General features: G+C 56.1%; 1 protein-coding gene across 6 annotated transcripts in view; it reads left to right on the top strand.

The window, feature by feature from the left end:
• The window catches only part of EVL (Enah/Vasp-like), a 160,775-nt gene extending 146,272 nt beyond the window's left edge, over positions 1-14,503 (top strand). For 4 of the 6 annotated variants that reach the window (XM_058567686.1, XM_058567689.1, XM_058567685.1 and 1 more), the window contains 7 exons: positions 1,265-1,325; positions 5,411-5,474; positions 7,582-7,648; positions 7,744-7,806; positions 11,538-11,604; positions 12,058-12,115; positions 13,057-13,382. In XM_058567686.1, the coding sequence (XP_058423669.1) occupies positions 1,265-1,325; positions 5,411-5,474; positions 7,582-7,648; positions 7,744-7,806; positions 11,538-11,604; positions 12,058-12,115; positions 13,057-13,115 (439 nt within the window). In that variant the 3' untranslated portion in view covers positions 13,116-13,382. Of the gene's footprint in view, positions 1-1,264; positions 1,326-5,410; positions 5,475-7,581; positions 7,649-7,743; positions 7,807-11,537; positions 11,605-12,057; positions 12,116-13,056; positions 13,383-14,005 lie in introns of those variants that run through there. The other 2 variants (XM_058567690.1, XM_058567688.1) reach the window with 2 other exon arrangements.
• The last annotated feature ends 297 nt before the right edge of the window (positions 14,504-14,800 follow it).

Genomic DNA, 14,800 nt, shown 5'->3' on the forward strand with positions numbered 1-14,800 from the left:
ATATGCTCTGGCAGCTTCATAGAGTTGAAGATCCTCAAAGACATGTTAAGGGTCTACATGTGTAGATTTGAGAGTTAGCCAGATATGGGTGACCACTGAGGCCAAAAAGTATGTGTGAGTTTTTAGAGTATATGGAAAGAGACTTTTTTTTTTTTTTTTTCCCCGAAAGCCCCAGTAGATAGTTGTATGTCATAGTTGCACATCCTTCTAGTTGCTGTATGTGGGGCATGGCCTCAGCATGGCTGGAGAAGCGGTACATCAGTACACGCCCGGGATCCGAAGCCGGGCCGCCAGCAGTGGAGCACACGCACTTAACCACTAAGCCACAGGGCCAGCCCTTTTTTTTTTTTTCTTTTTTTTGTGTGTGAGATCAGCCCTATGCTAACATCTGCTAATCCTCTTTTTTTTTTTTTTTTTTTTTGCTGAGGAAGACTGGCCCTGGGCTAACATCTGTGCCCATCTTCCTCTACTTTATATGGGACGCTGCCACAGCATGGCCCGCCAAGCAGTGCGTCCGTGTGCACCCGGGATCCGAACCAGCGAACCCCGGGCCGCTGCTGCAGCAGAGCGCGCACTTAACCGCTTGCGCCACCAGGCCGGCCCAGAAAGAGACTTCTTACCTGTGGGGGAAAGGCATGAATTGACTATAGGGCATCAGTTTGAGCTTATTCAGGGTCTTGCTGGTGTTCCAGATTGGGGAGGGTGCGGCTGGGTAACTGAGCTCCAAGATAGGAGGAGCTTTAGGATAAGAGAAAAAGGTTTCTTCCTCCCTCCCACAAAGTGGTGGGGTGGGCTTACCCAAGACAGTCAGACTACAGACGGGATGCTCCCGCAGCCCTAACCTGTGACAGACTGCAGCCCAGAGGGGCACCTCTCCCTGTCCCACGTGGCCAGGCCTTGAGCATCCTGCAAGAATAGCTGCCAGCCAGCCAACCCCCAGCCCCCTGGGGACCTGGACAGGGCACGAACCAACGTCCTTCAGCCCTCAGTGCTGTAAACAGAGATGGCAGTGTCCCCCAGGCCCCATCCTCTCTGCCTGGGCCACTTTTCTGTCTGCGGTCATGGGACGAGCACAGAAGGCCTGGACACTCAGCCAGGCATTGCCATGGACCAGACAGGGGCTTGGACAAGTTGCCTCCTTCACTCAAAATAAGGGTCAGATCCCAGCACAGGAACCTCTGAGGACCAGGCTGTGTCCGGCAGAGGAGACATCAGTGTGAACACCTTCAGGAGCTGATGTCTGTCTTCTTTCTCCTTGTGTTAGGAGAAAAGCAGCCTCCCAAACAGACAAGCCGGCTGATAAAAAGGAAGACGAAAGCCAAACGGTAAGCAAAGCCCACCCCTCGCCCACCTCACCAGTGTGAGTAGACCAGGAAGGCTCTCTGGCCCCATGCCAGGCCTTGGGGCACCGAGGTGCACCTGGTTTGGACATACGTGTGACAGATACTTCCCTGGGTCATCTAAAGGAGGGCAGGGGGACATGCGAGGTGGGAAGGTGGGGAGGGCAGGAGGGGTCAGGGACGGGACAGGAGCGCCAGTGGACCCCTCACGCCGTCACCACAGTCACCACAGCACCGTTGGCAGGCCTGCGCTCACTGAGTGTCTGGCAGACACTGCTCTGCTCTGGAGTGCACAGCCTTGCCCGGGAGTCAGGTAAGACAGAGAAGCAGAGTCCAGCCCAGGGGTGCCATGAGGGAAAAGGCTGGAGCCTGGCAGGCACAGAGGGACCACACAGACAGATCCCAGCCTTCTCAGGGATGTGGAGGTCAGAGAGTGCGCTCACAGTAGGGAATGTCTGCTGCAAGACCAGGGCGGTTTTTATTTTCAAATTCTGTCTGTTCTTAGAGACTCCACTTGAGTCCATCGATTCCAGCAGGAGCTGCCGGTGAGCTGGGTGGAGGAGGCAGGACTCGCGCTCTTGTCTTTAGTGGGCATCCTGGAGCCCAGTCTGGCCGCACTTAGCTCCAGGCATCAGCTCCACTTAGGGTGGCTGATTCTCTTTTCCTCTAAGTTTTTTCTATAAAAATAGACTCCTATTGAAACTGCTAAGTTTAGACCTTAACTAGAAATGGCATACAGGTTACATCTCAGTGGCAGGAGGAGACAGAAGTAGTACAACCACCAGGTACCAGTACACACTTACTGACTTATCTCCCCCACCAGCAGGGTGAGGCTAACCTGGGGTGACCCCTGGGCTCCAGCCCTGCCAGCCCATTTTCCCTTCCTCTGATCCCCACACGTGGGCATGTGCCATCCCCTCGGCCCCACCAGCTAATTCCTCCTCACCCTGCACTTCTCTGCATAAACATTACTCCCTGAAAAATAGCCTCCCAGACACCGGGGCTAGGTAAGCCTCCCCCGTACTTGATCCCTAGCGCCCACCCCATTCTTCTCCTCAGGCCCTTAGCACATGTTTCTCTTGTTCAAACTTGGTCTTTCCTGCTGGATCCTAAGCCCTGTGAGAGCCAGGCCTCAGGATTCCACTGTCCCCATGCCTTGCGCTGAGTATGGAGTTCATCCAACTAACTCACCACGAGTTTCTTTCTTTTTTTTTTTTTTTGGTGAGGAAGGTCAGCCCTGAGCTGACATCTGCCAATCCTCCTCTGGTTTGTTGTTTTGTTTGGTTTTTTGGTTTTTTTTGCTGAGGAAGACTGGCCCTGGGCTAACATCCGTGCCCATCTTCCTCCACTTTATATGGGACGCCGCCACAGCATGACTTGACAAGCGGTGCTCTGGTGCGCGTCCGGGATCCGAACCGGCGAACCCCGGGCCGCCGCAGCGGAGCACGCGCACTTAACCGCTTGCGCCACCAGGCCGGCCCCATCACCACGAGTTTCTAGAAGTGCAGAGGCCTGTCTGGCCGGGAGCACATGATAATCCCAGGTACCGGAAGGCTGTGGCCTCGCTTCGGCCAGCAGCATCAGAGCTCTCCAGTTAGCGCCGGTGCTTCTCAGGCAGCTGCTGGTGCTTCCCAGCCCCCGTCCACGCAGGCTCCAAGAAGAGTGGGTTCAAATCCCAGGGACTTCCAGAAGAAACCTTCAACCCTAAGGGTGTTCTTTCCTCTGCCCCCACTTTTTCTTTCTTTCTTTATTTTTTGTGTGTTTGTGTGAGGAAGATCGGCCCTGGGCTAACATCCGTGCCCATCTTCCTCCACTTTATATGGGACGCCTGCCACAGCATGGCCTGACAAGCAGTGCGTCAGTGCACGCCTGGGAACTGGACCAGCGAATGCCAGTCCACCGCAGTGGAGTGCGTGCACTAAACCGCTACGCCACCGGGCCAGCCTCTTTTCTTTCCTTTTTTAATAGGCTTCCTGGTCACTGCTAGTTTGCCTTGGTCCCACATGCAGTCAGGAGGCCCCTTCCCACACCCGGGACGAGCCTCTTGCAAGAGCAGGGGCTAGGAGAGCTCTGCACACCTGAGCAAGAGCGGTGTGGGCGGGGACACAGGCGGGCTTCTTTCTTTTTTTTTTTTTTTTTTTTTTTTGTGAGGAGATCAGCCCTGAGCTAACATCCGCCAATTCTCCTCTTTTTTTGCTGAGGAAGACGGCCCTGGGCTAACATCTGTGCCCATCTTCCTCCACTTTATATGGGACGCCGCCACAGCATGGCTTACCAAGCAGTGCGTCGGTGCGCGCCCGGGATCCGAACCAGCGAACCCCGGGCCGCCGCAGCGGAGCGCGCGCACTTAACCGCTTGCGCCACCGGGCCGGCCCCAGGCGGGCTTCTTTCTTTATCATACTTTTCAGTATTTTCCAAATTTCTCTTCACTGAACACGTGCTAGGTTTATAACTAAAGGAGGACAAATAAGCGTCATTTAAAAGACAGAAAGAGCCCTGAATGTGGAGTCAGATGGCTCAGGCAGGCGGGCGCTCTGCCATCTGCTGGCCACAGGCTCCCGCTCTGAGGACCAGTTCTGCCGCACGGAAACGGTGCCCCCACGGTGCGCCTGCTTGGCAGCCCGCAGGCTGTACGCAGACCCCCTGTGAGCTGCAAACCGCTGCGTGAAGCTTCCATGAGGGGCTGTGGCAGTCTTCCTTCTTGCTTGGAACTGAAGCATAACTTCCCTTTATGCGGGGAGGATTTTTATTAATTATTTTTGATTACTTGATAAATGCCATTTTCTTGATAGTGTAAAGATCTTTCCAAAATACATGTGTGTAATAATGGCAGCTTTTATTACTATTGAGTTATTCACCTCCGTTACTTGAGCATCACCACAAACTTAATCCGTGGGCAGAGCAGACATGCATTTGCCGGGCTTCGTGGATCCCTGCCCTGGGCCAGGCACTGTGTGCGTGGCGGGGATCCGGAGACGGATAGGACATGGCCACCATCCTTGAGGGAGAGGACTCAACAAACAGGCTGTTGACAAAGTGCTGAGGGCAGAGACCGGAGCCCGTCGGCTCTGGGAGTCGAGGGAGAAGTCCCTGAACCCCACCTCGACTCCCAGGAGGAGTGGTATTTGTCCTGAGCTTTAAAAGATGAGCGTGAGTTTGCAGGGCAGAGACAAGCAGCGAGCGCGTAGTGAAGAGGGCAGTGTAGGCAAAGGCACGGAGAGGTGGGCGAGCTTGGAGAACAGCTCATGTGGGTACACAGCAGGTGGTGGTGAGAGGCGCGGGAGGGATGCTGGGGCCGCGAGGGCTGGGGTTCTGCCTTGCCCACCGCTCAAGCCTGGTGCCCACGAGCACTCAGGCGACGTCGGGAGCTTTTAGCAGAGCCGTGGTGAGGACAGACTTAGGTTTTAGAACTCTTTGGCTGCAACAGCGATGAACTTGTGGGCTGGTTGGGGACAGAGATAAGCTTAGATTCTTACTGCTCCCTCCTCTTTGTGAAAGAGAAGTGAAGTACGCCTGTGCCCAAGGCCAGCCCTGACCCAGTCGTGCAGCCAGCACCCTCTAGGGTCACCGAGACATCTGGTCTTCTCAGCAGCCAACAGAGGTGTGAGCCAGGCCTGGAGAGGGGAGGTCTCTTGGGTGGGTCCCGCCTGGCTACTCCTGTCACAGTGGACAGTGGGGCAGAAGCCCCTTGGGAACAACAGTGAGTGCTGTGCACAGCCCTGGCACACCCCAGGAGCTCTGGCCACGTTTGTCACGCTCATGAGAAGTCAAGTGGACAGTAATGGGTCGGGTTGTTTCGGGCCGTAAAGAAAGCCTGGCCTGCTGTGAGGAGCCTGTGTCTCCCTACAGCCTTCTCCTCCCCCACTTCCATGGGCTAGACCAACTCCCCACCAATATTTCGGGTTTTCATTTGTTAATATTCATTGTTTTGCTTATTATAAAAGTAACATGTTCATTAGAAAATTTGGAAAACAGGTTTTCTGGATGACCTGGTTGAAGGTATCCTACCCCTCCCCCAACCAGCCTTCCTAAGCAGACTCTGATGGCAGAGCCTTTGTTTTCCATTTTAGGAAGAGCCGAGCACCTCTCCATCTCCAGGGAGCCGAGCAGCCAGCCAGCCGCCTAACTCCTCAGGTAAGAGGCACCGTCCTGCCCTGCACCAGGCACCAGATCCTAGAGCAGGAGGGGCTCTTCAGGAAGATGGTCTGATCTGACAGCCTCACTTTATGGATGAGCAGAGAGGACAAGAGAGGCTGCGTTAGCAGGGTCTCCCTGCCGTCTTCTGCAGAAGCCCCACTCCTCTGAGCCCCAAGCCTCCTCAAGGAGCCAGAAGCAAGCTGAGCTATGGCCTTCACACAGCCCCAGCAGGGGCACGGAGGTGCTGGACCGGCTGCCTGTGCTGGCGTCCCAGGGGATGGCCTGCCTTGTCAGGGCAGCAGAGGCAGCTAGACCGTAAAGACCACCCATCCAGCTCTCTCTCGTTTTCCTATACGAGGGAAGGAGCTCGCCTGCCAGCACGTGTCAAGTGGCAGGAGATTGTGCCTAGGGCTCAGGTTCCTGGCCTTGGGCCAGGGCTTCGAAGAGGAATGTTTAGGGGCCGGCCCGGTGGCGCAAGCGGTTAAGTGCACGCGCTCTGCTGTGGCGGCCTGGGGTTCGCCAGTTCGCATCCCGGGCGCGCACTGACACACTGCTTGGCAAGCCATGCTGTGGCGGCGTCCCATATAAAGTAGAGGAAGATGGGCACGGATGTTAGCCCAGGGCCAGGCTTCCTCAGCAAAAAAGAGGAGGATTGGTATCGGATGTTAGCTCAGGGCTGGTCTTCCTCACACAAAAAAAAAAAAAACGAAGAGGAATGTTTAAATGTTGCATTCATGTCCCTGCCACATGCCAGCTATGAGTGACGTTACAGTGATCACCAGTGAGTTGTGCTCCAGCAGAAACGTGGTCCCAAATCCCCCAGTCTGAGCTCTGGGACACGAGGATGTAATTAGAAGAGTGCCTTGAGGCTGTACAGTGGGAAGACGATGCTGGGGTTGGTTGCTCAGTCATTCAACAAACATTTGTTCAGTGTCTGCTCCAAGGCAGGCCTGTGCTTTTAAGCACCATGGGGAGAGGCAGAGAGGAAATAGGCTGCCCCACCCCAGCAGAGGGAGGCTCTTGCCAGCTGTTGGCTGTCTCACTGGGGCGTAGCTCCACGCCTGCACAGGCCTTGCATCCTAATGCTCCATTGGTGTCTGCCTCCCTCGAGAGACCGCACTCCGGGCCCTCTGCTTCTCAGACAGTGCTGCCGTGGGTTCCTGACCGCGTGAACACCTCCCGTCTCAGTGGATGGGTTGGGTGTTTTCCCAGTTCAGGAGGCTGAAGCTCAGGGTGGTTAAGTGGTTTGCTCAAGCCCACATGTCTGGAACGTGGATGTGGTCCCAGCTCTCCTGCCTGCAGGCCCAGTGTGTATCCCCTGGGGTGGCTTTGAAGAGACTTGCAGTCGGCCTGCAGAGTCTCAGGGTCAGTTTGGGGCGGCCCGCTGTCCTGTTGCCCTTAGGGATGTTTCCTTCTGCCTCTCTGCTCATCTGCAAAATCATCGAATTCAATTAAGTTCAACAAATCTCTTGAAATAAAAGGAAATATAATTTAATACCACTTAACTTAAAAAAGAAAAAGGAAAGACAAACCATCTTTCAAGCCCAGGGTGGGAAGGAGCCAGCTGCAGTGTGTGGGGAAGACCACGGAGTCAGTGGACCGTGGGTGCTCATGGGGCCACCGGGGCCTGGCCCCCGAAAGCAGTGTGGACCTGAGACTGACTGAGAGTGTTCAGGGTGAGGGGCTTCCTCTGTCCTGCTCAGCCCATTGCTGGAGTCACAGGTTGATTCTAGAAGTCCTAGTTAAGAGGTTCCCTGACCAGTTGGTTCACATTCCAAGGATAGACCCAACCATGGTGAGAGGACTCAGAAGCAGGCCACAGATCAAGGTCAGCTGGGTCCAGGGAAGGGGAGCTTGTGCCCTGAGTGGGGGAACACAGCGTGACTGCAGTGCCATCTGCCACCCTGCGAGGGCTGCCTGGGCCAAAGGGGGCCTGAGAGGAAGGAGCCAGGTTTCAGCTCCGCTCAAACCAGACCTTCCTGACGGGGCAGCTCTGCAACCCCAGCATTGATGGGGCCTCTTGCCTGGGACGTTGAGGGCATCGGGGTGGCCACCGAGCGTCCTCTCAGCTCTGAGGCTCTTCATCCCCGAAATGAATTGACAGAGGCTGGCCGGAAGCCCTGGGAGCGGAGCAACTCGGTGGAGAAACCCGTGTCCTCGTTACTGTCCAGGTGAGCTGCCCTGGGAAGGCCCGAGCCGCGAGTCCAGTGGGGCCAAGGCGGGTGACAGCGTCAATTCACATGTCTGTTTCATTCCATTGCCGTAGAACCCCGTCTGTGGCAAAGAGCCCCGAAGCTAAGAGCCCCCTTCAGTCGCAGCCTCACTCTAGGTACCGAACAACCCCATCTCTGGGGCCTCCTTTGTCCCCTGCCCGTGACTAACACCCCCGGACCCCGGCCCAAGTCCTGTCATCTAACAGTTTGCTCTGGGGAAGAGGGATCTGTTCTTCTCTCAGCCCTGGGGAAAGGTAGGGCTGGGGGCACTTCAGGGACGGTGTGGGCCGCTCCTTCCTCTCCTCTCAGAGGGAGAGACTGAGGCCTGGGGAGGGGCGTGACCCATCCAAAGAGGCTGTGAAGTGGAGCTGAGATGGAATCCCAGCTCTAGACTCACGAATTGTGCCACTGGGCAAGCCAGGTGACCTCTCCAAGCCTCCACCCCACCCTCTAAGAAGGTCTGTTAATCCCTGCCTCGCAGAACAGTTGTGCGGACAACAGCTGGACGCAGGAAGTGCTCACTGGCCATAGCTGCATCTCACAGTTCGACTGATCCTGGGACTGGCCCAGCACCCTGCCTCCCCTCCTTCCTCTGCATACAGCACACAGAGCCAGTTTTCCCCAGAGATACACTGACCATATTTCCCAAACCAAAAGCTGGTGTGGTAACAGGATGGGATGTTTGAAACTGAGGTTGCCCAAAAAGTCAGAGACAAACAGATACATAGTAACCGTAGGCCAAGTGTGGCCTGAATTTGCAGGCCTCCAGAACCCGTACTAAGCAATGCTCACCACAAATTGAAAGGAAACAGCTCTTATCACAGAGCAGGTGGCATCTGAGCCTGGTCTTGCAAAGTGAAACAAGGTGATGAGCAGAGAGAGCTCTGGCCTGGCCCTGGCAGGAATGGTGATGGCAGACGCGGGTGGGCAGGGATGAGGAGGTCTTGGCAGTCAGCCAGGATTTGTCGAGGGCCTGTGGTCAGCCAAGGTCTGAGATGGGTCCTGCAGGTCCCTGCCTGCAAGGAGCTCATTTTTCTGTTGGAAAGGCCCATAGATTAGTGTGGGTTCTAAGAGGTGCTCTGGAGAAGACATAGTGGGTCGCATGGTAGACAGTGCCAGGGACAGAGGTGCTTTAGCGTGGGGGCTGGGGCAGGCCTCTCTCGGAGGTGGCGTCTGCGCTGACCTGGATGAGGAGGAGCCTGACCTGCAGTGATTGCGGGGACGGCTTCCCAAGCTGAAGGAATGCAAGTGCTGAGGCCCTGAGCCTGTAACCACCTGGCAAGTTCCAAGAAGAGAAAGCAGGCCAGTGTGGCTGGAGAGTGGTAGAGGGGAGGGTAGAGGAAGGTGAGTTCAGAGGGGTAGGAAGGAGTCACGTGATTTGGGTTTATCTGTGTGCAGGGCCCAGTCCATGAGCTTTATGTACAGGGTGCCGTGATGGATGAGGGCTTTGGGCAGGTCGCTCTGGCTGTGAAGGGGAGGTGGACCGGAGTGGGACAGGAGCAAAAACGGGGCCCCGGAGGAGGCAGGGTGGCTGGGGCTGAGCCTGCAGCTCTCTTGACACTTCCTGCTGGTGGAGTAAGATGGGCTGGCAAGTTCTGAGTGGCCAAGCGTCCCTCACAGAGCAAGAACATTGTCAAGGGCATTCCCACTCGGAATGGGGCTCTCCAACTCGGAGACAATCTGTTCTCTGGTTTCACAGATGGCTCCAAAGGGGGCGTGTCGCAACAGTCCCTCTCAGGCAGTGGCCTTGCAGAGCTCACAGAGCGTGTGGGGGTTACCATCGGGTGTGCAGAGGGGGAGAACTTAGGCCAGAGAGGGGAAGCGGTTTGCACAGGTGACCCGGAAGACCGCCGCTGGAACAGGGTCTCAAACCGACAGGACGTATGTGACCGACCCGGGGGCCTCGCGCTGGCCCTCTCTCCCCATCGGGACCCAAAATTACTTACAGACTTGTTCAGGACCATGTTTTGCCTCTTGAGTTCACCCAGGAGGGATGCCGGGAGCACTTCATTGTTCTTGTCTTTTTTATCCAGGTTTGTGCACTGAACAACTAACATTATATAGCACTCGATGTGGTTTTTCCAGCTTTATTGAGATATAATTGACATCTACTGTTGTGTAAGTTTAAGGTGTACAACATGGTGATTGGATAATGTATATATTGTGAAATGATGGCCACAATAAGGTTACTTAACACACCCATCACCTCACATAGTTACATTTTTTTGTATGTCTGTGGTGAGAGCTTTCAAGATCTACTTTCTCAGCTACTTTCAAGTCCACAGTACAGTATAGTTACCTCTAGTCCCCATGCTGTGCACCACACCCCCCAAACTCATTCATCTTATTGAGGGAAGTGTGCACCCTTTGGCCACCTTGCCCCATTTCCTCGACCCTCTAGCCCCTGGCAGCCGCGAGGCTACTCTGTTTCTATGAGTATGGCTTTTTTAGATTCCACATATAAGTGAGATCATGTGGTATTTGTCTTTCTCTGTCTGGCTTATTTCATTTAGCCTAATGCCCTCAAGGTCCACCCATGTTGTCACAAGCAGCAGGATTTCCTTCTTTCTCATGGCTGAGTACTATTCTATCATATGTCTGCACCACATCTTCTTTATCCGTTCATCCATCTGTGGACACTCAGGTTGTTTCCGTACCTTGGCTGTTGTGAATAATGCTGCAGTGAACATGGGGTGGGCAGGTGTCTCTTCAGGATAGTGATTTCATCTGCTTCAGATATATACCCAGGAGTGGGGTTGCTGGCTCCTGTGGGAGTTCTGTTTTTAATTTTTTTGAGGAACCTGCACACCGTTTTCTGCTCTGGCTGCACCAGCATGTTGGTGTTCATGCTTATTCTCCTTAGCTGTGGAAAGCGGTCCTCGATTTCACCAGAGGGTCCTAATCTGTACCATGACCCCTTGCGGCCGTGCTGTCCCTGCCAGGTCAGTGTGTCCGCCAGCCGTCACATCCAGAGTCCCTGTCACCAGCTCGGTTCACATCATTTCCCTAACCCACAGGCTCCAGGCGTTCTCTCCATGTGGGCAGAGAAACTAGATCCAGAAAGCGTGCCCTTCAGCACCGTGGTCCTGTTTTAAAAGGCCAGGTGGTTAAACTAGCATTTTGCAAAGATTTTCCAGGGATGATTCATGTGCAAGAGACATTAAATTTCAAACCAGCTAACCTTAGTTTAGAAGCTTTTCGAAGAAGTACAGTCTTCCGTGAAACTGAAACCTTTGCCTCAAAAGAGCAAAACCACAGCAAGGATGTTTCCTGAAGACGGGGTTACGCACGATAGCCGCTTACCAGCCCCAGGACACTGGTTGTGTTGGAAGTGGGTGCCTTGAGGATGAGTCTTTACTGTACGATTGTTGCAATTTCGCTTTGTATGTAATGTCATTATTCCTGCTGTTCCCCAAGGCTCAGTTTAGCCGGGAACGTAGACCCCACAGAGGAGTAGCTTATCAACATTGTCTTTCCCGGGGAGGCAGCATATGACGGGTAACGCTGTCTGCTCCCATTGCCACATCTGTGAGAGCTCCCAAGTCAGAAAACGGTTCCCCTGTTGGACCCCAAGTCTTGACTCTTGGGTTGGGAAATATGGTCACAGTATCCTTGAGACCCTCTTGAGGTAGAGTCAGGGCATTAGAGTCCTTTTCAAGTAGCTGAAGAGTGGCCGGAGGTCAAAGCAGGAAGCATTTGAAGGATGAAGGGAAGGGGCCAGTGCCTGGCCCCTGAGCAGGGAGGCCCTGGTGCACCCTGCTTGCCTTCCCTTGCTCAGCCCTCCAGCGTGACGGGTGCCTGCAGGCTCCGCCGCCCACTTTACGGCACTCTGCCGTCCTCTCCCCAGGATGAAGCCGGCGGGGAGTGTGAATGACATGGCCCTAGATGCCTTAGATTTGGACCGGATGAAACAGGTGAGCGTGACCTTTCCTGAGAGGCTGTGAAGGAGCCAGAGGCTGGGGACAGTCTCAGGTCCGCATGGGCAGACAGGCCCAGTGGGGCCCATGTGGCTGCCAGAAGTCAGTCAGGGAACCAGAAGTGGAGGAAGGGAGTGCCCACGTGCAGCATTCGTCCCCAGCTCCTGCTACCATCAGGACACAGGTTCCCTCTGCCCTTCTGGGCACTCCCAGCCTCCTGTGGGGCTGTCTCCTCCAGGGCCTCCCTTGGTTTCTCCAGAGTGTGCCTGAGGTGTGGGAGTCAGCAGGACCTGCCAGGGGTCCCATCCCCATTTCACACTCCCTCCTTCCCCTGGCTTGGGGCATGGGTGAGGGTGACAGCCGAGATTCCAGAGGGAGGCCCAGGGTGCCCCTACGCCTGCGGACACACAACCCCCAGCAAGACCAGCTTCCCCTCTCTGCTGCCAACAGGAGATCCTCGAGGAGGTGGTCCGAGAGCTTCACAAAGTAAAGGAGGAGATCATCGACGGTGAGTGGAGGGCCCTCCCTGGGGCCGGGGCTGCACCGGGGATCCTTGAGAGAGGCCAGAGCTGCTGTCACCTGGGGCTGCCAAGCATGGAGCCAGGATGGGCCAGCAAGCTTGCGGTTTTGTCCTTAGGAGGTGTCCTTCTCCCTCCTGATGCCCATTGCTCATTGAGCAACTGAGGCTCAGACAAGTTAAGTGACTTGCCTAAACATACGCACATAAATCTGAGATCTTCCCTCCCTGTGTGGCTTCCCGGGGAGGAGCCGTGGTGAGTGCCCGGAAGGGAGAAGGACCCGAGAGTGCATTCCAAAGCCAGGAGCAGCCACCACAGCCTGAGTGATCTGTTCTTTGTTTATTTCAGTGTCTGTGGACTTAGATTGCCACCTCCCGTCACTGGGTTTGGGGTTATGAGGGCAACTGCTGCCTTCCCGGGGATTTAGAGGGACCAAGAAGCCACAGAACGGCCTTTGGGCCTGACCTGGTTCACAGCCTGCTTGGCCCTGGGCTAGGGGAGCAGCCTCTGGCTCCAGAGGGCAGGGGCTCAGACGTCACAGTGAATCACATCCGTCCTTCCGGTTCCCACCAGAGCCTTTGATGCGCAGGCTCAGATCCAGAGCCAGAGGAAAAGGAAAGGTTTGGGCAGGTCTGGCTCAGCCCCGGGACAGGGCGTTGAGGCGCAGCCTGAGCCACCCACCCCCTACCCAAACAGAGGCAGGGGATGAGGTCACAGCTAGGGTGGGCGGGTGGGCCTGGCCCCCAGGGCATCAGAGGTGACCTGGGAAAAAGAGGGTTCCATGAACTCAAAGCAGTGGGCGCTGGCATCAGAGGACTGCTTGGACTCTGGAGAGAGAGAGGAGGCCGGAGGGGAGCCTGCCTGGGATGCCCACAGACCCAGACCCCCTACCCAGAGCTGGGTGACCAGGCTACCCCCATCCTTGTCCCAGCAGAGAGAACTTGGTTCCTGTTTGTCCCGTCCCCCTACAGGCCCAGGCTGGGCAGATAAGGAGTTAATGAATGAAGAGAGTGAGACAGCCGGAGCCAAAAAGGAGTCACAGAGGCCAACTATTAACTCTGCTTTATTGCTGGTGCCCCCACCTAGGAGGGCTGCCTGTGGCCAGAGCTGGTGTGGGGCCAGCAGCTCGGCTGCCCAGCCAGCCTGTCTGCCAAGGGATGGAGGCAGTGGCGGGGGTGGGAAACATGTCTCCGGGCCTCAGTGTCCCCTTAACCACAAATGGAAGCTGCCTGGCGGGCAGGCGGCGGAGCGGGCCATGGGAAACATCCCCTCGTGACTTGAGCCCTCAGCTTTCTCCTGACCTTTGGCTCCAAGCCCAGTGGGGTCTCTCTGGGGAAAGGCCCAAATTTGGGGGAGCACCCTGAGGGGTGGGGACAGGAGGAAGCTGGGGAGAAGAGCAGGAGAAGCCTCTGGCCCTCCCTGGAGGGGAAGGAGCTCAGGCCAGGGGAGTCGGGGACAGGAGCCGTCCACCACGCTCAAGGCCAGGGACTTCCTGCTGTCACGTCAGGGGAGGGGCTCCCGGGTCCTCCAGGCGGAACCGGGTTGCCCATCTGTCCAGGGATCCTGGTGCCCACCGGCCCCTCACCAGCTCCGAAGCTGTGGGCAGGTCACACTCCCCCAGCCTCAGGTCATCGTCTAACAGGGAGGGGGCAGCACCGCCCTTGAGGGATTGCCAGCTCAGGAAATGGTAGATGAGACCCACAGGGGCTTTGCTGTCACCCCAAGAACTGGGGTGGGAGCCTGCGTGGGACTCTCAGGAGACAGAGCGGGGCAGACACCAGGAAGGACCTCACCAGGGGTGTAGGGACAGGGCCCTGTGGAGGAGCGCGCTGGGCTTGTGCCCCTGCACCTGAGCGTTCCTCTCCTGTCCTGTCCCTCAGCCATCAGGCAGGAGCTGAGTGGGATCAGCACCTCGTAGTGCGCCTGGCCCCTGCCGCTGCCCGAGACGCCGGTCCACCTGACAGCGGGGGACAGCGAGGAACCCGGCCGGCCCCAGGCCTTCAGCACACACAAGCACGTACCGAAGCTAGGATGTGCTTCGTTGAAAGATCTTAACCTGTGATAAAATATTAAAATGAGGAAAAAAGTTTAATTCCTGGATTTTTTAGATTCTACCTGACACAGAACACCAGGTCTACTTTTTTTGTATTTTATATTTGCCTATTTAAGTGTACATTTCTTTTGGTTTATAGAGAAGACACCCCCAAATCACACTTCATTAGATGGTTTCCAGGTTTTCTCCTAGGTGACGCTGTTAACACCTTGGCTGGCAGTGGCGAGCTGTCCACACGCAGCTCCGTCCCCACATCACAGTGTGAGGGTCTGTCCACGCCCCACGGTGTCTGTGTCCACGTGGTAATAAACGCTTACTGTCCACACCCCGGCTCCGGCTCTCACTGTCACGCCGGCTCTTGGTCGCTCCTGGCTGCGGATGCCCCTTTCTGGGGAAGGGCCCACAACAGTGGTGGGCGGGAATAGTAGGAGCAAGACAGGATCTTGGGTGGGTGGCTGGGCTGAATTCAGACATGGGGAAGGACGGGGAGGGCGACCGGGGCAGCTCAGGCACTGCCGGCCCGGGGTCCTCAGGTCCTGCATCGGGGAGCCACCCCCTATGGCCTCCCCCAGGGAGATGGGCCCTGAGTGGCGCCCATGCCTGGAACATCTAAGGGACTCCA

Source organism: Diceros bicornis, chromosome 24, assembly GCF_020826845.1.
Source record: "Diceros bicornis minor isolate mBicDic1 chromosome 24, mDicBic1.mat.cur, whole genome shotgun sequence".
Classification (NCBI taxonomy): Eukaryota; Metazoa; Chordata; class Mammalia; order Perissodactyla; family Rhinocerotidae; genus Diceros; species Diceros bicornis.